At 42.0% G+C, this 23,228-nt stretch overlaps 2 protein-coding genes across 7 annotated transcripts in view; one reads left to right on the forward strand and one right to left on the reverse strand.

The window, feature by feature from the left end:
• The window catches only part of SLC5A12 (solute carrier family 5 member 12), a 46,824-nt gene extending 41,924 nt beyond the window's left edge, over positions 1-4,900 (forward strand). Inside the window, exons 14-15 of the mRNA XM_041730543.1 lie at positions 2,468-2,595; positions 4,449-4,900. Of these exons, the coding sequence (XP_041586477.1) occupies positions 2,468-2,595; positions 4,449-4,601 (281 nt within the window). The 3' untranslated portion in view covers positions 4,602-4,900. The remainder of the gene's footprint in view (positions 1-2,467; positions 2,596-4,448) is intronic.
• Positions 4,901-12,858: 7,958 nt separating this feature from the next.
• ANO3 (anoctamin 3) overlaps positions 12,859-23,228 on the reverse strand; it is a 395,575-nt gene continuing 385,205 nt past the window's right edge. For all 6 annotated transcript variants that reach the window (XM_041730536.1, XM_041730537.1, XM_041730538.1 and 3 more), the window contains 3 exons: positions 20,903-20,983; positions 20,637-20,742; positions 12,859-16,010 (listed from right to left, as the gene is read on the reverse strand). In XM_041730536.1, coding sequence (XP_041586470.1) covers positions 15,828-16,010; positions 20,637-20,742; positions 20,903-20,983 — 370 coding nt within the window. In that variant the 3' untranslated portion in view covers positions 12,859-15,827. The remainder of the gene's footprint in view (positions 16,011-20,636; positions 20,743-20,902; positions 20,984-23,228) is intronic.

Genomic DNA, 23,228 nt, shown 5'->3' on the forward strand with positions numbered 1-23,228 from the left:
GGAAAAGAAGTGATATTTCAATACACGGCCCCCAGAAGCCAGAGTATGAAAAATCCTTTGTAATTAATAATTAGTAGGAAAGGTTAAATATTAAGAGTGGCAATTTCTCCTTCTTCTCAGTAAGAAACTAGGGTTTTTCTCATAACCATTTCTTATCTCATGGGTGAACTTTAGCTAACATACTATATGGGGAGTCTTTTAAAAATTCTCTCAAAGTTGCTATATAACTGGTGACATTTCAAGTGTAAACTCCTTTTTCTCCTATGGAGAAACCCACTCATCATTTCTCATGAAATATGACCTGTCATAGTCTTGTACTTTCTGTTGACAGACCCAGTTTCAGCCAGGAGGGGATGATACTCTTTGATGCCTAATCCCTAAAGTCTTGCTCATTGAACAGATTATACATGCTCTTGAGGAGGACAAGTACAGAGCTCCAAACTTGAATTCCATTTTCATCTTTAACCTTCCTACCCCATGAGAACTGCAGCCCTAAATTCTGATTTTTTTTATTGTTTACTATCTCCCAACAGCTTTCTTCCCCCCAAGAACAGAACCAACTCTAAATCCACATGAAGTAAAGTTCTCCTTAGCAAGGCTCAGCTCTTGTCCTTAGAGACAAAGTAGCTATCTTACTTGTCCAAGCGTTTGGTATTTTTGTGGCCTATTAGGAGACAAAAGTCTTCTCTGATAAAACTTTGGGAATGGTTGTTTGGGTCAGTATTAAGTTCTTATTCAGAATTGCCCTTGGATAGAAGTTTGAGGTTGTATGATTCCTTCCTCCATCACTCACACATACACGCACACTAAGGAAAATGCAGTGTTATAGGCTTTAAGATCACAAATGTTTAATTTCTTGTTTCATCATTTACTAGACCATAGAAGAGTTTATTTCCTCATTTATGAGATGAGAATAACTATATATATGTATATATATTTTAAAGATTTATTTATTTATTTATTTATTTGAGGAGAAAGAGAGAGAGGGAACAAGCAGGGGGAGGGGCAGTGGAAAAGGGAGAAGCAGATTCTGTGCTGAGCATGGAGACCACTGTGGGGTTTGATCCCAGGATCCTGAGATCATGACCTGAGCTCAGTTTAACTGACTGAGCCACCAAGGAACCCCAAGAGTATCTACTTCATGAAGATTAGATGTGCCTAGTACACGGAAGGCGCTCACTAATAAATAAATATTCTTATTAAGAGTAGTATAATTCTATTTGGCTGAATGTCTTTTGACAGAGTGACATAATGCAGGGAGTATATCATTGAAACTTCTTTTTTTTTTAAATTAATTTTTATTGGTGTTCAACCATTGAAACTGCAATTTGGAGATTTAGGAATCTCTCTCTCTCTCTCTCTCTCTCTCTCTATATATATATATATATATATATATGTATATATATTGTATATATAAGGAAAAAAATTCTTTCTAGAGATAAAATATATATATTTTATCTCTAGAAAGAAATTTTTTAAAAAGATTTTATTTATTTATTCATGAGAGACAGAGAGAGAGAGAGAGAGAGGCAGAGACACAGGCAGAGGGAGAAGCAGGCTCCATGCACTGGAAGCCTGACGTGGGACTTGATCCCAGGACTCCAGGATCACATCCTGGGCCGAAGGCAGCGCTAAACCACTGAGCAACCAGGTGTCCCTAGAAAGAAATTTGAATTTGGAAAAAGCTTGTGCACAGGCACAGTGTCGGGTACATAGAAGAATGTGGTCAAGGTTGTAACTGCTACTCCGCCACCCCTCTAGGGACATGTAGACGAAACTGGCTATCGAATTAAAGACGGCCATTGAATGGGATTGGGTATTTGTGAACAGTTATGATTATACCAAGATTTACAAAGGTTCTAGGCGGGGAACATTGTCAGCCTTCAAATCTTGGTTTGAATGTCAATGTGGCTCTTATTGCACAGCAGGGTTGAAAGGGATAGGACGCTGCACAGGTATGTTTTAAGGAGTGGAAAGGAGGCGTCAGGCAAGTCTAGACTGGCCGGAGGGGATGGGAGGGTACTGTTTATTCAGGATGCTGGGGTGGAAAGAAGAAGAAATAGTAAAAACACCCTTTTTAATTTTATGAATATTAACTCTGATGACTCTAATATATCTGATGTGGCTGAAAAACCAAGAGTTTTCCTAGAGGAAGAAATTAGGATTCCTTCTGTCCCCTCTGGTGACCTACAAAGGGTACGAGTAGAGTTTTCCATGATCCATATCTCAGAGTAAGTGTGGTGTCTCTGCTTGGCTCTGTGTCTGTGAGTTTGCCTGAGTGGACAGCTGGGGAGATTTAAAAACCATCCCCACCCTCGCTCTGAGCAGTTGTCGATTTCTATTACCCAGTCAGGCCCATCTCCCCCCTTTTACTAAGAAGGGCTACTCGGGAAGCACACGGTCCTTACGTCCTTAGAGAGCCCTGGAAGCATGCCAACGACTCACCCGTCTGTCCTTCCGTTAACAGGTCGCCAGAGCGGCAAGGACATTCAACCACGGCTAATTAGGCCAGTTTGCAATTTATTTTGCTTTTGGTCTGAGAAATACAAAAGACTGTGCTGGTGTGGTGTCCAGCATGACGGTGGGACGGAGCAGGTGAGCTGATGTTTGAACTTCTGAAAAACACACGTGAACTCAAAGGGATTCCCTTTTGGCCCCTTTAGACCATCCGCAGAGGTGGGTGTGGGTGGGGAAGGCGAAGAGTATGGCCCTGAGTCTGGTGTCGACTTCAGTTGCCCCAGCTAACTGGCTTTCGAGCACGTGAACGTGTTGGTAGGTGAATGTGCCCCTGCGGTGAATGGTTGGCCCTGCCAGTGATCGGATTCCAGAATTCCGTTTAACCCTTCTGAGGCTGAACGCTAGGACAGCTGTAAAAATGAACAGTAGACAAGGAATAGGACGGGGGCGGCCGTCTAGCATCATGGGGAGAAGCGGAGGCTTTAGGGTCAGCCCTGGATACAATCCTGCTTCCATGTCTTATCCACCTCGGGTGAATTGGTTTACTCTTGAACTTCAGCTTTTAGCTGGGAACTGGGAGGAGATGTGGATGCACACAGCTGTAGCTCATGAAGCGTGAATATAGGGGCACGTTGACTAGGAGGACTGTTGAGGTAGAGAAGCAGCAGGACGCACACTGTTCCTGTTCCACTGAGAACCCAGGTGGCCCAGGTGGGACCAGAGACAGCATCCAGGAATCACTGAGGTCATAGCAGCCCAAGACCACCCGGAGGAGCCTGTGGTCAGATGGGACTGAACTTACTGAGGTGACACCGCTGGGGAGTGGGTAGGTGGGTGGGTGGGTGGGCGCACTCCAGGGCAGCAGGCAGTGCAATCCCACCCGTGACAAGAGGGACCTGGAATACCGCTGTTGGCCTCGGGTTCCCACTGAGGGATGCTGGGAGGAGTCTAAGGGAAGCTGGGCATGGAGACAAAGCTGTGTGGGGCCCACTTGGCAAGAGCACAACGACCCTCAGATTATGCCACTTGACAACAGGACCTTGGGCCACGTGATGTTGCAAATGGTCTTAGTCATGTCGGTCCTCTTGGCCTCATTGAGTGTCGGAGGCTTGTTTTTTCCTTTTCTTAGTTCAGGCTTATCAGCATTCTTCCCACCCCAGACATTTCATTCCCTTAGCACTGTGGAGGACGACCGCTTCCCCCATGTCACGTCCCCGCAGCCGCGCACTCTTGTCCTCCCCCCAAGTGCCACCCGACAGGGACACGGGGTAAACCTGAGCTAAGGGCGAGGTGGGCCAGGGCCGCCGCCGGGCGCCCAGGCGTGGAGCAGCCTGTTTGCTGAGCAAGCCGCTGCGTGAGCTGCCTGTGCTGCTCGGAGGAGCAGGTTTGGGAGGACCTTCTAGAAGCACATAATCAAGTTATTCAGTGACTTGCAGACTTCCTCGTCCTCCCGGGCAAGGACTTGCTGGGATGGAGGCTGACTCCCGGGTAGGGGCAGCTTCTGTGCTCGGGCCCAGCTGGGGCTGAGCCGGGGTGCGAGGGGGACGCTCCGTGGGCCGTCCTGGGGCTCCTTCCTGAGCAGCGGCACGGGCGGCCCCGCGGGGTCGGCCTGCAGGTGCCCGGCTGGGACCCCGAGGCCTGCTCCCCACGGCGGGGCAGGCGACCAGCCCGTGTGAGGCCCAGGTCCGTCTCTCCTCGGAGGAGACAAGGAAACTACTTCCCAGGGCCCGCGAGCATCGCTCCACAGACCCCGGCTGCAGGGCCCGAGCTCGCTGGGGTGTTCGTGGCCCTCAGAGATCCGAGCAGAGCGCGTCGAGGCGCCGTGTCCCGCGCTGTGGTCAGGGAATACCCTGCTCTGAGGTGCCTGCCCCTGGCTCTGATGCCACAGCATGTGACCAGGCCACAGCATGGGGGGGCCACCCAAGGTCCCCTCAGTGTCACTGGGAATGCTCAAGACCAGGTGCCTGATGTGCGTCCCTCCCTTTCCTCAGGAAAACCCCGGGGGCGGCAGCTCCTGGAAGCGAGGGGCTGAATCTGTCCTACAGAATGGACTCAAGCAAGAGACCCTGGGCCATAACCCAGGCCACGATCCCAAGGACAAAAGCGGCCACCCCATGGCGTCAGAGAAGGTCACCCACTTCTGAGTCGCGCAGCGAGCGCAAGGCGCACACAGTCTGCATCCTGCCTGCCTGCTGGTCAGAGGACGTGCGCAGGTGTCACGGCTACGAGACAGGCTCGTCCGACGTCTATTTATACTTATTTATAACTACAGACACGAAGGCCGCTCCCCTGGGTATTCCCGGCCGTTCCTTGGAAGACCCCAAGTCTCAGCTGAGAAGACGCAGCCCAGCCGTAGGTGCCCTGGCCACTTCCTCCGGGCGTCACCCCAGCGCAAAGGGGCAGCCCCTTGCTTTATGTCCTATTAAACTGCAGGTTGTTTTGCTTTGTTTTGTTTTGTTTTGTCTTGTTTTCGGTAGTCCTCGAAGCACCCCATACCTTGGAGTTCACGAGCAGAGGGTGCAAGGGGTAAGCACAGTAAGAGCCTCTCCATCACCGCCGATGGCCCGAGGGTGTGCCACCCAGCCCGACCCCGTCTCACATCCCCCCCACTGCAGCTGCACTAAGCACACGTAACTGCCGCTAGGGCCCTCATCGCGGCCTCATCGCGGCCTCCCCGCCTCTTCCCGTCATCCCGGCCCCTCCAGCACCCTGACCAAGCCTCAGGAATGATTTTGCTCGGCACAGGAGAGCGACTGGAGTGGCCAGTTAGTGCAACAGTCATAACCAAAACCGCGGTTCCCCTTGCTAGCTTGTGTGTACGTCTGTCTTTCTATCACCTTAAAGGAAAGACTGATTCTGCCGATGGGTTCCCCAGGGCTGGGTCAAGAGGAAGAAGGCACGTCCCACAGGAGGCTGTCAGGACAGTGTTGTGGAAAAGCACCTCGCAAATAGCTTCCCGGCCCTCGGATCTCCCGGGTCATGGGGTCTTCTTTGGCGGAAGACACCTCGGCACAGCACTGATGCTGTACTTAGCTCTGACATGGGCTAGGGTGAAGCAAAGATCCATAGGGTTGGATTCTTAACCCCACTTATTGAAAACTCTTGAAAAGAGTTTTCTAAGTTCTGGAGGAAGAGGACAACAAATGGAATCCTTGAAAAGTACAACAGAACCATGTCACAGGAGCTAGATCAGAGGGAGGACAGGAGAAAGTCGGCCAATGTCTCGGGGTCAGCTGTCTTAGGGCAGGTGGCAGATAAGTATTTTGGTGGCCAGGTAAGATCAAAAGGCCTGGAAATAGCACATCAGTGAAATAAAAAGAAATGGTCCCAACGGGTAAGGATAAGAAGCCCCGAAGGCTGTGTTGTGTCAATGTAGCCCAGGAAGAGAAAACCTTCAAAGAAGCGTGAGATGGGGGAAAAGTATGTAACCAGTGTTTGTTATTAGGGAGAGAAGTTGGAAAGATGGGGAAGAAAAAAACCAATAAAGTAATTAAAACACCCCTGGAGTTCATATGCCACAGCCCAGGGCTTGCCTTCTCCCCCTCCACTCTCCATAGGGGAGGAGAATAGAGGGAGAAAAAGAGAGAATTGGGCTGTGGCATATAAGGGAGAGGAGAAAAAAAATACATCTGGAAAAAAGAGGAAAGAAGGAAAAAGTAAAAAAAAAATACATTTTTGGAAAAATATCTGGAAACGAGAAGGAGCAGAATTTCTAGAAACATTGTTTTGAGGCCCAGCAAGCTGATGAAGGTGTTGATCTAAGGATCTGCCAATTGAAAGGTGAAATTATCTCCCAAATGATTTAGTAGTTGGGACATTCCAAGAATAGATTAGGTGGACGTTGAAATCTGGGCCAAACGTCGTTGGTTTAGTCAACATCTCAGGACGGGGAAGGGAAGTAGCAACTCAGAGGATGGGAGTTTGATCAGCAGGAGACGCTGCACTTGTGGCCTCCTCACGCCCCGAGGTATGCCTCATCGACAAGGGACCCATTATGGGTTCAAGGGAGAGCTAACTGGGTTACCACCCTGCCTGCTGCCTTCCCCCCAGTCCCTCGGAGAGCCTATGGCTAGAGAGTGGGGAGACTGGGAGCCCCGAGGGCTGACCCCGAAGGGGGACTGAACCCACCACTGGCCACTCAGGCATCAGAGAACACATCGCAGTCTTCGTTGACCCCAAAGCAGATATTTGGAGCCGACTGCCCGCCCCAGCAGGTGCACAGGTGCACAGGTGCCCGCAGGTAGACTGGCCTCTGCGGCTAAGAACCAGGAGGGCCTGCAGCTGGCCCTCCAGACACCCCTGATGCCCTACGGGGCCCTGGGGGAGAGGCTGCTATAAATATATATAAACACGTAATATAAATATATTATATTTATATAATATATTTAAATATATTATATATTATAAATTATGTATATAATATAAATATATTATATATAAATACATAATATAAATATATTACATATTTATATATAAACTATACATAAATATAAATGTATATTTATATATATAAATATATATAAACTAAATATATATAAACTATGTAAATATATATAAACTACGTTCAAGAGTTTGAACTTTCATTTGGACTTACATGAGAACAAAATGCACCATATAGTTCTTCGTCTCCTCACGAATTGTACTCACAAATCACCCCACAAACATTTCACTAGGACAGCACTTTCCCCCAGAAAGTTTTTTTTAGGACATTTTTTTTTAATAGTTACGAATGCTCTCACGTGGAGTGTTATCAAAGGATAATGTGACTTACAGGTGGAAGACTGTTATTGTCAATATTATTATAAAAATGGCTCTGTCTTCTCTCATGGAATGGGACCTACGGTATGAAGAGTTCTCATTTTGAAAGCCTGTAGAGGTCGATATAAGGATCCCTCCCAATTCTTCCTAATTGATCAACTATGCAAAAAAACCCTAAGGCTGCAGGTAGAGTGCAGGTGGGAGTCCCAGAGGAAAGGCATCCTCCGCAGAGTCCAGGAGCCACGTTCGCTGGGTGGCTACCCAGCAAGGAAGGTGAGGCACAGTCGTACGTTCAACTACTTGGTTGTGCACGTGTCTCCCGCTCTTGCTGCTCCTGGGGCAGCAGCTCAGATCTGGGCCATGTACGATCTGCCCAGGGCCAAGTTCAATGGGAGCCATGGATATGGGTTAAATTTGTGGCTGTTTTGGCCCCCGAATGGACAGGGGGATTCTCAGTAAGTGGGGTTGTGAGGGATGAGTTGTAGGATGCGGATGGCCTGCCGTGCACCAAAAGCAATGCCCGTCTTCGTCTTTTCAAGTCAATGACAAATGTTGGTAAAAATGAAATGGAATGACCTCAGCGTCTCTTCCCTTCATTCTGATTCATCCGTTTTGAGAGCTGGTATTTCCTTTGTTACCATCTGGGGCAAGAAGTACAACCTGCTGGTGGAGGGGACGGACTGAGGACAGACAGCTGAGGCTCCGACGCAAGTTCTGACACAGGTCAGCTCAGGAAGGTTCGGCAAGGCTTTCTGAAGTTCTGCTGATTGCAATTTAAAAGGAGCAAAAATCATCGCTACTTGGAGGCGTGGTGAGGATTTCTAGAGGGGAGTCACCGGGACAAGTTAGTCCGGTGACTGGCCCCCGTGGGACACTTGGCACTTGTTAGTCTGCAGCATATGAAGGAAGTGAGACTTGTTACTCATTTTCAGTTAAATTGGTTCACTGTTCTTAATCTTCAAGATCCTGGCCTAGTGTATGAATTACTGGGGAAATGTGAGAATTAACAAGAACAAGGTGACCATAAGCTATCAACTTAAAATCATGCCATTTAATTTCCACACGGTAGCCTTTTTAATGGTGAATTTAAACGAAATATGATTTTCCGGAGAGCGCCTTTTCTAAAGGTCCGAAGTTCTTGGAGAAAAAAAGAAAAAAAAAAGCCCCACTCTTATAAAGATAGACGAGTTTATTACTGAAAAATGCAATATTCGTATTTGCGCTTTGTTAAGTAGTAGTTTTGTGCATGTAAACTTGGTGAGTAAACAGCGTCTTAACCGTCGTGCATGACTGCGGGCACAGGTGACGGTGGCTGCGCTTCTCCAGACAAGGAGGGGCCAGGGCTCTTCCCTTGTTTAATTAAAATAATGTGACTTGAATATAAATTCCATTCTTTTGTGATTTCATAGGGTTCTAGCGTTTCACTCTAAAGAAAAAAATAAGCCACACACCAGGGGGCCTGCAAGCGATATTTCAAAGAGGATGTTACTGAAACATCTTCATGGTATGACAACCTTACTTGAACATTATTGCAAGGATCAGATCAGTAAATAGAAGGAAATAGAGCGGGTCTCCTTTTAATTATTCTCCTAGAAATAAATTGTTTTAAAATGTTACAGAAATGCAAGCTCCCTATGTACGCATTTGTATGTTTAGAGATCTCATGTGCACAGTCTCAATGTTCCCAGGTGTTACAGGCTTACTGTAAAGTCAACCTCTTCTATCCAACACTAACAACCCTGAAGTCTAATTCATTTTCAGGCAACTAAAATTTATCTGATGTTACCGATGATATTAAAGTGATACACAATTTTAATCAAGTGTAACTCATAATTAATAATCAGCCAGTGGACTATTTTTATTTGTAATTCTTGGAAAGAGGTAATGCTATTATCTCTTCCTGCATTCCAGTCTCCTGACCATATCAATCTAGATTTGCAAACACCTATGTGAACAACACACACACATAAACCCGCTTTTACTGCACGTCTGGTATTTGAAATATCAGCTCCTCAGGAGACAGAGTTAAACATATAAATATTCGGCTATTTAGTCACAACATGGCCCTTACTTGGGGTGTGAGGGTATTAGTGGCACGCTCATGATGAATTAGAAAAATAACCCTACTCTGTCAAGGAAATGTTAGTTGATGATATTTCTGTGTATTAGTGTGAAATTTAAGACGATTTTTTTCTATTTCCAAATTTCGTGTTTTTTTCATAGAGCCATGAAATACTTCTAAATTTAATGCTGTATTTATGCAACTACTCAATTTGAAGAAAAATGCCTGTAGAATAAGCATAGATATGTAATTAAAATGTATAACTAAAATAATTTCTCTTAAAAGTAAGTTCAGATGGAAGTGGACTTAAATACCCAACGTGATTATTTTCTGCAGGTTGGGAGCAGGATGCGAAATAATCCTCCACCCTGAAAGCGTTTATATAAGGCTAATAATCTAAGTCAGGCTTATTACCAAGTCACCAAGTAAATGCATGTCAAAATATGGTTTGACATATGGTAATATGGCGTGACTTCTTCTACATATTTTGGATAATGCCTATATTTGGGCTGTTTCAGGGCTTAGGGCACACCCACACCCACACCCACTCAGAAGTAATCATGAAGAGGATTTTATGACTTAATTGGCTACTATAAATCAAGAAAAGTAATATATTATGGTGATGTCTTTTATGTACCTCGGCCTATTTGTCCTCGGGAATTTCCAGAAACCACCATTCATCTGTTTTTAAAAAATGTTAAAGCAACTGTGTACACAGGTGTTCTGAACATCCAGTTCCCCACTGCAGGATCTGTTCTGACATATTTAAAAAGCTAAAAATAATTTCATGTAGTAAATTGATTCAATGCCTTAATGTCACTACCACATAAGAAAACAAGTGAGCGGTCGGTCCACAGATGGTTTATTTGTAACAGCACAGGATGGTCAGCAGACTTCTTCATAGAGGCAATGTGATTGACCGATTTGGAATCGACATCACAAAGGTTTATGTGCCTTTACTGTCTACTATTTTCAAGAATGCTGACCTTAGAAATTTATTCAATCTATTTCGGTAGAGCAGATCTTCCTAAAATTGGCTTTAAAACGTCCCATGAGAGTTTGGAAGGGATCTTCAATGGTGAACCATCCACTGTATGTAATTTGATTCGCAGAGGAATTGCAGACAGTACAAAGAAAAAAATTAATATTTAAGTTCACTTGGCTAACTATGTGGTTGCAACATAAGTTCTCCTATGGAGAACAAGAAACGTTGGGGAAATCTCTGTCTCTTCCTGAAATTTCCTCTTCAATCACAGGACTCTCTAGCTTTTTCCTAGTTCAAAAATACAAGACTAGAAGCCGATAGCTACACATCCTAGGAAGATACAATTGCATATATTTAAAGGGCATTTTCATCTTGAGTATTGAAAATTGAGACTAGTTGTCATTGAAAACTAAGCTTACCATATTTAACTTAGTAATCTTAAAATAGATAAGAAAAAAAAACAAGGGGAGAAAACTTCATTTCTCTGAATGTTAAAGGATGAAGGAAATTGCAGTTGTTTTTCCGTCAGAAAGAAGGCTGGGCGTGTGCACAGCAGAGGCTGAAATAGGATGTGCAAAACTGACGTCTTTGCTCAGGTAGGAAAGTCCCTTAGTCCCTTCCACCATCCCCCAAACATTGCTTCCACAATTATCTTTGCCATCAGATTTTTCTGCTGCACGATTTCCCTCTTCTCATAACAAAAAGTGGGAAAAGCCTGTCCATAGTACTTGTTAGAAAGATAGAAAATTTAGCTTAACGTGGGGGTCCTTGGTTGGCTCAGTTGGTAGAGCGTATGGCTCTTGATCTCGAGGTTGTGAGCTTGAGCCTCATGTTGGGTGTAGAGATTACGTAAAAAAAAAATAATCACTCAAAAAAATAATAAACTTAATCTACTGTGTTCACCTGGTAGTGTTGAGTGGCACGGACACTGACAAAATAATTATAAAGGGTTTGAGGCAGTTTGGAAAACCACATGGGGGTAGCCATCCATGCGACAATTATATTTCATGGGGACTATCTAAATAGATCTCATTAAACTTTGCTTTTCAACTAATAATTTAGGAAACTTTTGCCTTTTGCGAAACAGCAGATACCAAATAACTCGGAAAACTTTGTTTTCCCCAAACACAGAGAGAATTAAGATGGAAATAAATGTTCTGAAGAAGTCAATATAGGGGTATGACTGGAAATAGGACCCCGTTTCCATCTTAGACAAAGAAGCAACGCAACATCCTCACAGCTTACTCTTAGGTGTTGTCCTCAAGCTTGCACGTGGGGTCAGGACGGTCCCAGAGCACACGCTGGTACCATCATAGAGAAAGGTGAGGTTTATTGGACAGGCTTCTTCTCCCAGAGAGTAGAATCTGATTATACGAAAAATTGGAGTTGATCCTAAATATGAGGCTCTTGTCTATCAACCCGTCTGCTTTCGTTTTACTTCCCTGGAAAAGATGCTTTAATATGGATGTGGCTGGAACACAGTGGCTATAATAGTTGTGTTTTCTAGGAAAGAAAAAAAAAAAACATCGAATGTGGTTGTGAGTGTGGTTTTTCAGATGAACCCAAAGGGCATGTTCAATGGAAGGTAACTTATCACCATTACAAACGCATAAATCCTGCGCAGCAGGAACCTCGTCTGATCGATGATTCCAGCTGAAGCCAAATCGATCTTCCAGTTGGACTGCGTACTGTTGGCACGTTTCAATTTGAATAGAAACTCCTGGAGGAAAACTCACCGCTTTCTCTCAGAAGCTTGGTTTTTCAGGCCATTCCTAAAAGGTTCTCGCTCCTGAGTTACTGAGAATGCCAGAAAGATTAAGATGCTAACCTGCCCCCTGGATGGAACCTACAACTATTCCTAGAGCCTGTTATAATATTGTGATTTGGGGGAAAATGGAGTGGAAACACTTTATAACCATAGTAGGCCTGCGTTGGGGTATCGCATAGTCAGTGTAGACACACACACACACATACACACACACACACACACACATACACGCACACCACCCCCTGGGCCTCCATCTACCTGCCTCCAATTGACAGACTAATCAATTTGGCCACATCAGTTAACCAACCTGGATCTTCGGATTTTCAATTTTGACCAAATTGAGAAAAGAAAATAGGCAATTTGGTAGCCTCTTGTTGGCAGTTGGCTAGAGTGCTCCTACCCGTCCCCCTTCCTTGGCCTGAACTTTATTGGTGCTAAAATTTTTATCCTCAGACCATGTTGATGGTGCTTGGTGGAGCCAGCCCAAGTGTGAAAGAAAGAAAACGCTTCTGTAGGATCGAAGCCTTACTGCCTTCTTAAGAGCTCATCAAGCTCCCTCCCCCATCTGTTTCTAGAACAAAGCTTTGTTAGAATCAGTAGGAGTCTCCATCTGCACGTTTCATGTGCACATGCCGTGATGATGACCACGAGCTTGTCAGAAGACACACAGCCAGAACTTTCTTGGAGTGTGACAAGGGCTCGCAAGACTGGGAAACCACGGCCTTTGGAGCTCGAAGAGTGAGCAATCCCCCCTCCCCAGAGGCGCTCCGACTGACAGTTAAGAAACAAGCGGGATCAAATGTAACATGCAAATTATAGGGAAAAATATCATATCACATAATTTATTGCGTGGAAAAGGTTCCTTTTCATTCCGTTCTACAACAGGTTGTGCTAAGAGTCATTTCAAAAGAAAGTGCATCATTCGGAAGGTGCGTCTCATCATGCAGTCACTCAGCGGCATTTCATCGGAAAGTGCGAAAAGTGTGAAAAGTGCGTGCCCGGGCTCAGAGGGCGGGAGAGGAGCTCGGCCACGGCCTCGATGCTCCACGTGGGCCGGAAGAGCTGCGGCCCGAACACCTCGCCGAGGCGGCCTGCATGCACAGCTGCATTCGTCATCTGCTAGAAAAGACAATGATCTGGGATATGAAAATAGGTAAGCAGCATTCGTGGAATTCAGAATTCCTGAGAAGAGTGTGTGCTATATAAATCTTCTGAGAAATCATTTGTATTCATATGAAAACCATGATATAAAACATGTCTCTCAACGAAAGCAAGAGTGATCCAAGACTCCCGGGCCGCGAGGGGCCCGCCAATACTCTGCGTCGACAAGACGAAGGCGTTGCTGGGTTCTACTGCCTTGTGTCCCAAAAGGAAATTTCCAGATAACTTTTTCATTGTTTCCCTATTTTCCAATTGGTCTCAGAAATTACCAGGGAAGGCAATGTCTAAATCAATGTACTAGAATTTTTTTTTTTAATGAAAAATATCGTTCCCTTTTTCATGCTTTTTTCTCTAGGCCATCAGTAGGATTTTAAACCCGGATGGTGGTGATACCAAAATAACTCGGAAAGAATAGAAAGAGTTCTCAGGGTCGTGGCTATCTTCCTTCTTTGCTCTACTGTAAGGCAAACGTCTTTGCCTTGTGTCCCTAATTTGAGGAAGGCATGAGCGTCAGGCCCCTTTATGGCCTCGACAGGCAACCGGAGCAATTATTCTCAGGCATGGTATACATTTAGCTAACGAGGAAGAGGAAATGCTGCAGATGCTACAAAAATGGAAGAGTTCAAAACTCCCCCATGTAGTTAGTGGCACGAGCTGCTACAAACACGCAGGTGGCCCCACAGAGCCTCGGAGGCATCTGATGGCCGAGTCCCACGTGACAAAGGCTTAGGGGTGGGGGGAGTCTGGGGCCCTACCCCCTGCTCGGTCAGAACCAGAGGCCAAGGAGGGAGGTGAATGTTTTTGTCATCAGCAAACCAAGGAACAACCATAACCTATCACAGCTTTCCCCTGGAGTAAAAGAAGAAAAAGTAAAAAAAAAAAAAAAACATATTTTCAGCATTAGGATGATAAAAAGCAGTCTCCCAGTTAGAGGGACTTTATAATTTCCTTCCTGGGGACCCACTAGCAGGTATACAAAATGGCTTTATTTCCACCATCTTTACTCTGGTCCTTAAGCATTTTGGAAATAACTGTGCTTTTTTAATTGAACAAAAACCCAACTGGTCAAAGATGATGAATCATATATGCACGTACATACGTGAATGTGTGCATGTATGTGCTTCTCCACCCCATTCCCAGGGGAGGAAAACTGAGATTAACTTGGACTGTTTTGCCAAGGAACGGGGCCTTGATGCCTCCCACATTCCCTTCCTCCAACTCTCCTCTTGCTTCCCCTCCTGCTCCCATTGCTTATGCCTCCACCGGACTTTCTTTCCTGGGAGGCTGCATCCTTTCCACTTCATCTGTCTGTGAACAATAACACGGAGCTGACGCTGAAATAGCAACTCCACAACAAAGCAAGATGACGTCTCTCACGATTGACTTGATCTTGGTTTTAGAGAGTTTTTAAAAAACCAACCAAATCAGTCTACCAAAGAAACTATAACAGAAAACTCCCCTTCATGGATGAAAAGAAAATAAACCAAAAAAAAAAAAAGTGTTTTTTTTTTTTTTACAAATAACATAAATTTATATTCATGCATTGTTTTCATTAGCTCATGAACAAGAGTGCACATTGTTAGAAAAGCGTAAAGTGCTGCAAAGCATTTGGCTTCTGCTTTCCTGAATAAAGTCACAACGGCATACTACATAACTGGTCTCAGGGCTGCACAAAATGTAACTTGCATTATGTATCGCCAACGTGCAAAGGTACGAGGGAGACCAACATATTTACAGCATTTCAAGTTACTCTGCGATTCTGTGAGAGTCGTGATGATAAACCAGAAAGGAAGAAATCAAAGATATTCTCAAACAGCCTTCCACCGTAAAGCCTGGTGAGTGGTGTTCTAAATGATATGGGAATAAACACCCATATTTTAAAAGTATGTGGCTCTCTTGGAATTTAGTTTTTTTTTTTTTTTAAAGGCAGCACAACTAGTCCTGCCAGTGATACAACGCATTTGAACGTAGCCAATGCAATAGGATGTATGTCAAGGATTGGTATTTTTTTTAGAATCTCAGGTTTTGGTTTGACTACGAAGGGTGGGGTGCAGCTCTTCAACTGCACAGTCAATGTAAAGCAGCATAAACTCCTTGGGGACACACATCTGTCATCTCAGCAGGGAGCAAGGGGATTTCCCCAAACCTAGAAGCTGAAGGGACACGGGTTTCTGGCAGCAAAGGCAAGCACTGATTTAAGTGGTTTCCTGTGAGTATCTCAGCTCAGCCTACGGTTCCAGAGTATGTGACCGAGGCCCACGTGATCCCCTACGCACACCTGCCTTCGGAATGTTTACACGGAAATCTGTCGCTAGAAACCTCACTGTCACCCTTCCCGTTCCACTGCATGACGGGAGGTGGAGGTCTCCAAACACACAACTCCCTGAGGCTGGGTCTGAGAATTAGATCCTGGCTTCCTGCACTGTCAATCGAACCATTTTTTAAGGTCATGAGTCAGCTTTTTCTTCCCTAGAAGCCTGGATATTCCAAATCCCAGAGATGGCTGCGACGCATTTCCAAGTTAACATATCACACACATGGTTTGCAAGGTACGCCTTCCTTCTGGATCCCACCCAGCACTTAGAGTTGCTGTCATTCCCGCTAATGAATACTCCCCTCTGGGCAACAGGCATCAGCTAAGGCCATTCATGGTGCACGGGGTGACCACTTTTTCTCCGTTGTTGTTGCAAGTGTTCTAGTTCAGCCTCATACATCATCTCCTGGACTAAGTACTTCTCCCGTCGTATTCGGTCATACAGGTTCTTTGGTACATCTGGAATCAGGTAGGCGATGAATGACTTGATCCCAAAAACAAGGTGCTGCAAATTTAAGAGGGAAAAGTACAGTTTTCAAAGATTCTGGAAGGCCAATTATAAAACAGGTCATAAACAATGCTGCATTTGCCTTTCAATCAAGCAGCAGAACTCAGGATGAACTTTTTTTTTTTTTTTTGTAATGCAGAACCAATTTATTTCCATGTACGACAATGAAGATTGGGATACTATTAAAAGGAGAGCTGTCTTCTGTCAAATAGAGATCCAGATTTTTAAGTAGCTGCTTCTGGGAACTACTACGATGGAATATGAATCCAGAATATTTTTTTTTCCAGAAATTATATTGAGACTACTACACTGTTGCTTTCCGTCACATCAGTATTAGGAGAAACCAGAATTTCCTCTTTTGGGTGCCACCTGTTGATATCACTTTATAAACACTGAATGAACCTGAAGGTCACATCTATACAATCCTCATATATTACACAATCCTGTTGTGACACGCATGGTTATACACAGATGAGAGATCACATCCAGAGAAAACTCACGTCTGATAGATCACAGTTGCAGGGCAGGAGGCACATGGAATACTGTCTGTCTGTGACACTGGCATTGGACTCAACCTCCAGCATATGCATTTTATGGAATTTCTATTCTAGCAAGTTCAGATGTTGTAAAATATTTTGTCTCTACTGCAGAATTATTTTCTGATAAAAATGTATTAATTTTTAAAAGCAGACTGACAAAGGTATTGTATATATATAAAAAAAAAGACAGGATCAAAACCCAAAAAGGTAATAAGTTCATGGTTGAAAGTTCAGAGGCTGAATGAGACCATCTGTGCCTGAACCGTTCCCTGACACCTGCTAGCTGTCACCCTTACGCAAATCACCTACGCTGTCTGTGTCTCATCCCTAAAATGATGACAATAATAGTATCTCTTTCTTTTTAATTTTTATTTATTTATGATAGTCACACACAGAGAGAGAGAGAGAGAGAGAGGCAGAGACACAGGCAGAGGGAGAAGCAGGCTCCCTGCACTGGGAGCCCGACGTGGGATTTGATCCCGGTTCTCCAGGATCGTGCCCTGGGCCAAAGGCAGGCGCCAAACTGCTGCGCCACCCAGGGATCCCAATAATAGTATTTCTTAAAGGTGGTGCTGAGGCTTAATGAGCAACTGTACATGAAGGGCTTGGTGCAGTATTAGCACCACTAAAATATCAGCTCCTGTGATAATAAATGCGTTCTTTCTCTTTTCCTGTGGAGGAGAGTAGACCTTTCAATCACTCAGAAAAGAAAAGAAAATACTGAGAGAGTCAGATGATGTGTGGGGAAAAAACCCATTTACCTATAGGACTTTGTGACAATTGTCTCTCTACGCAGAAAGGAAGAACTCAAGGTACTTTTCATGTGGTTTACGATCAGTGTCTCAGGAAACCGCCCTCCACGGTAGATCATGGTAAAGCAGGTCCTATTTCCCAGAGAAAAGTAGACCAGGAGATTCTTTCCTGATCAAATATTTAGTATTCGCAGAACTATCCAGCAATGTGTCTCAAAAGTATAGAAATAAAAATCAAAAACGTGTTGTAATTTGAGTGAAGAATACACATTGAGTCCTATACAATGATAATAAATGACCCTTTAAACTGATTCACATGGAGAGACTGATATGCAAAGATGATGCACTATTTTTTAAGAACCATTTTTTTTTTAAGCTAAAGATTATCCTTTATCAAGGGAAGCTTATAACTAGTTACAGATGACAATTTTCTTAAATGGGCAGAATTTATCTTAAACCACAAACCTAGAGCAAGTATCATACTTAAAGAAAGAAATGGGGAGGATTTATAATGAGGTTAGAAACAAGACACAATTGCTCACACCACTGCTATTCGGTACCATGCTGAAATTTCCAACAACACAGCAAGGCAAGCAGGAGAAATGATGCATAAGTCTCCCAAGTACAGAGACAAAGCTGTCGCTGTTGGCAACTTGTATTATCCTTTGAAAAGACAATCTAATAGGCTTCACAGACAGAAGACTGGAGCCAATGAAAGACTGAAACAAGGAGCTACACGCATCTAAGAAAGACCATTAGAATTCCAGCAAATACCAATCAAATCCTGGTGGAGGCTAAGATAGTACTTTTAACAGCAATAAAAATAACTACAAAGTTTTTGGAAATAAGAAAGAATGAACAAGCAAGACAATATTTTAACTCTATTAAGGGGGTAGAAGAACGATTTGAATAAATGCCATGTTTATTAATGAATCAGCACGGATTATGTAAATAAGTCAGCATGTGCTTTCTGTAAATATGATTCTGACCATAATCCTTGCATGATATTTGGGGGAGTGTGAAAAATGGCCTCTGAAATCTATATGAGTGATAAATAACTCCAAATGGCCAAGGCAATTTTTAGAACTAAGAGCAAGCTTGGCAGGTGAGGGAAGTGGCTAGCTTTACCAGATACGAGGATATATATTCCAAAGCCATGGCGTTTAAATAGTGTGGCAGTGAACAGGAACAGGCAAATAGAGTAATGAAATCAGAACACTGAGGCCAGGCACATGCTTTCTAGAGGAACTTGGAATATTACAGAGGTGGATTTACAAATCAGTAAATAAATAACATACTAGTAAAGAGCTGTACAAAAATTATGTCACCATGTAGAGAATAAGAAAAATAGCCTTTTCCCTCTACAAAAAGTCCTGATATCTTTAAGACGTGCGATAGGTTAAGACTATAAAATTATTAGTACAAAATGAATATCTTTTTTGACCTTGAGATAGGAAAATTTCCTAGAGAAGCTAGACAAAAAAGCCAAAACCTTTGTAGGAAAGTAACGATTGGGCTTGATGACATCAAAATTAGACAATATTTGTAAATTAATAGGTTATGGATGAGAAAAAGCTATTTGGTGCATTTATAACTGGTAAATACTAATAAGTAGAACACATAAGAAAATCTTGAAATTTGGTAACAAATAAATGGAAACTCAGCCGAAAATAGATTAAAGTTATAGAGTCACAAAAAGGAAACCAAAATGGCTTTCTAGTAATAAAAGTGATAGTCAATTTCATAAGTAAGTAGATTAAACCAAAAAATTTAAAGTACAATATTACCTTACTCTTATCCAATTGCAAAAAATTAGAAATTCAGACAATATGAAAATCTGGTGAAAATCGAAGGGAATTTTGGAGAGCAACCTGTCAGTATTATGTGAAATCGAGTATGCATATAAATAATTTCACACCTGAGTATAATACTCTTGAAAAACTTTTAAATATGTTTAGAAGGTAACGGGTCCAACATTCCTAATCAGAGATTTATAGAGGTAGAATTATTGTAGGCCTAAGTATCCATCCTTAGGGGACTTGGCATTTAAATTCAATGAACTATCAAATATAAGTAGACAGAATAAATGATATGGATAGACTTCATGGATGGATCTCTCTCTAGATCTAAAAAAAGTAAAGTTAGAGATTAAAATGGGTTATTACATAATACTATCAAGGCAATTTTGAAAATAGAACATTTAATACTATATTACATATATAATATAGTTATATATATGATATAGTTATAAATATATAATACAGTTATACGCTATATAATACATGTATATTCAAATATAAACATGTGAAAAAGTTTCTAAAGAAAAGAAAGTGGGTGTTTTTAGAGTGGGTGGGTAATGGAATTAGCAATGGGGAATGGAGAAGAAAAGATAAGGAGGGAATCGCATGTATCCATGATGACAGGTTGCTGTGAATCGAGGCATTTGACAAAGTCTGTTGCTTGAGTTCCCAAAAGAAGATGAAGAAGAAAAAAAGTGCACATTTAAAACACAATAAAAAGACTTTTCAGAATCAGTGGATTGGAAATATGCCTTAATCTCTTATGCTACCTGTTAATAAAGTAAAAAGTCACGCTTCATCAGTAGACATTTTTGTAGGCTCATAGAGTCATTATGTAATAGAATTTCTTCCTGGATTAAACCTTAGATGTAGGCATTTCATTTTATGGATGATGGATGTTTCACTACAAAATTTGAGGTATTTTCTGGAGATCAGTGGAGAGGCAGGTCTGCCTTAAAAAGACTTTTTTTTCCAGAAGTTTTATGTATGGCTACTTCTTTTTCCCTCTCCCTAAAAAACAAATGTGTTCCAAGTTTTTCCATAGAACTTGGTGGCACCTTAGAGCATACTCAATATATTCCAGGACTAAAGGCTTCACTGTATCGAGCTTAGGAAAGATTTTTCAAGCAATGTCCCTTATACAAGTACACGTGTGGTCAACTGTAATTAAGTTGATTAGAAAAGTTTCTCTACCCTCATGAATAAGTATAGATTCTCTCATCAGATGCTGAAAACCACCCTTCCTTTTTTAAAATATGGGTACTCACAGGCTCAATGTTTTCAGTTCAACCGTTAACAGCTTCTTTTATCCCAGTTTTCTGGTATAAATACCCACTGACCTACCTTCTTACATCATTTAGCTCTTACTTCTTTGCATGTCTTAGAGTAGTTTCACTGTATTTAAACCTTTTACTGTGAGAGACACAAGTCCTTTTTTTGGAAGTCAACGAGGAACTGATGTACTGAAGAGTCAACTATTGTATCAGTAGGGAAAGCGTTTACCAGTAGTGATTTTATCAGCCTGTGACTCACCTCGAACACGATAATGAAGGCCAGTCGAGCGGCAAGGATATGCCAGTACTGTAAGGTGAACTCATAGGGTTTGGAACTCCAAGGGGGACCTCTGTAGTCTCGGTACCTAAAATCCAGAAGACAAAGAATTTGAGGAATAGAGACCAAAGTGCAAAGGCCCCAAATGTTTTTAATTTGCCCAAACTTCAAAATGACAGTTGAAATGGGCTCATAGGCATATAGAGGGAGGAGATGGGTTATGAAAGCAATAATTTATAAGTAAGTACCTGCAATAACCAGATTTTCCCATACCAAGCTCGCTCAGGTCAAAGAAGGATAGGCTATTGTTGACATATCCCTTTAAACAACTGGGAGAAAAGAAAAGTATCATGTGATTCAGAGAGTCATAAATTTAGAGTCCAATTCTTTCATTACATATGACGGGATTCAGTAATTACTATTATTCTTCCATTCTAATTATAAATTTCAGGTCACTCAGGCCTCTATCTCCTTTCATGAATCCATAATTTTACCTTAATTTACTCTTGTGGGCTGTTTTCCCCCCTTTCTTTTGGCTTACACTTTTTTTTTTTTTTTTGCTTACACTTATTAAGTGTTTACTATGCACTTGGCATTGTGTTAAAAATCTAAGTGTGTGTTTTATAAATATATGCATAACATACTACCTAGTTAATGATAATTAAGCAACCAATTGATCACACCATGTGTATTTGTGATTAACATATTCAATATATATTTATGGAGGACCTGTAATTTGTTAGAAAAATTCCTGGATGACTGACAATGCACAAAAAAAGGTAAAAATCCCTATCCTGGTTGGTGAGGTATTAAATTGTGGTCAGAGTTAACTTTTATAATAACCTTAGAACATACATATTATCATCTCCATCATATAGATTAAAGAACTATTACAGAGACTAAATAACTTCCTTCTAAGCCTGTCATTTTCAAAGTTTTTGATCTCAGCTAACCTTTTACATTTTTAAAAAATTACTGAGGACCTCAAGGAGCTTTTAGCAGAGGGGTTTTACATATTGGTATTTCACGCTTTAGAAATTAAAACAGAAATTTAGAAAATATTTATCTACTAATTCATTTAAATAATTTATCAAATCCATTACAAGTTGATATAAATAGCACAGTTTTAAAGAAAAATAGCTATATGTTCCAAAGGATGTAGTGAGAAGAATGACCATTTTTTCACATATTTGCAAATCCTTTGATGCCTGCCTTAACAGAAGAGAGCTAGATTCTCCTGTCTCTGCATTAAACCTGATGCAGGATGTTATTTTGGTTGAAGAATAAGTAGAGAATCTAGACTCACATAGACAAGTACTTGAAACAAAAGATATTTTAATAGCATTTCAAGTAATTATGGATATTTTTCATTGACATTGCACCAAATTTCTACCCGTGATCATTTCTTAAAGTTTAAATGCACTGTGAAGTCTTAAAGTATCAATAAACTTTTGACATGGATTTTACATTAAAATCCACAGGTCTATCTTGTACTTTGAATTTATATTTTATCTATACATGACTTTGCAATATTAAGTATGGGTCACTTGGGAAATATTTGTTTCCTGAATTATCTAGACCTTCCAAATGTTGTTATATTTTTACTACAGACTATGAAAATAATTGTTAACATCAGCATTGACTTTTATCAGGAAAAAAAAATCCGTAAGTACTGGGAACGTTTCAAGCTCAGTGGTAGATAAAGTTATCCAAAATTCTGATTTTCAATTCAAAACTTGAACTTTATTAATGGCAATAATTACTGTCAATTATTTTCCCTAAAGTGACAAGATAGTTTTGTTCATTTCATAAGACTGACGCCTAAATATCCAAGTCTGAATAATCATAGTTTACGTGGCAATCACTGTTTCATGTTAAAAAATTGAGTAGTTTGCAAATTCAACAATCATGCAAGTTTTTTTGTCTGAGATGATCATTGTACTTTAGCCCGTAGCAGAAGTGCTTCGTATATTGTCACATAGAATACTGAGAAGCCATTTATTCAAGGGTGGAGATTTGATATAATTAAATTATTATTGCTTCATCGAGGGCATTCTGAATTTTCTCACTGGCATTTTTTAAGTGGTAGCTATACAATGGTGAAGAATACAATTATGCAAAGCCAACAGAACATTTTACCCACTGTTGCTTTTGTACCATCTGGCAAAGCAAGCAAATAATATCTTAGTTATTATTATGGAAATAATCTGAAGGAGACCTGCGGATCACATGTTGAGAATCTGCCCAGGATAAACAGCTGTTACAACCTGGATTCTAATGTGAATCTATCTCATTCTAAACTCTGAATTCTTAAGTACAGGACTACACTGGTTTCACTCCCTTCCCTCCTTCCCCAGAGGGATGATTTATCATTTCAACCGCTCTCTACCAATACCCTTCTCTCTATCACCATTTTGTCCTTTTGCTGCTTTGGTCTGAAAATTTCTGATCTGAATGAATCTACTTCCAGTTTAGCTTCTAAGCATACCTGGAAAAAATTAAATAACGGGATGGCCCTAGGAATGTGGCTTCAACCTCATACAAGCCCTGCACATCTCTTCTTGAAGTTACTCT

The sequence above is a fragment of the Vulpes lagopus genome, chromosome 15, assembly GCF_018345385.1.
Source record: "Vulpes lagopus strain Blue_001 chromosome 15, ASM1834538v1, whole genome shotgun sequence".
Classification (NCBI taxonomy): Eukaryota; Metazoa; Chordata; class Mammalia; order Carnivora; family Canidae; genus Vulpes; species Vulpes lagopus.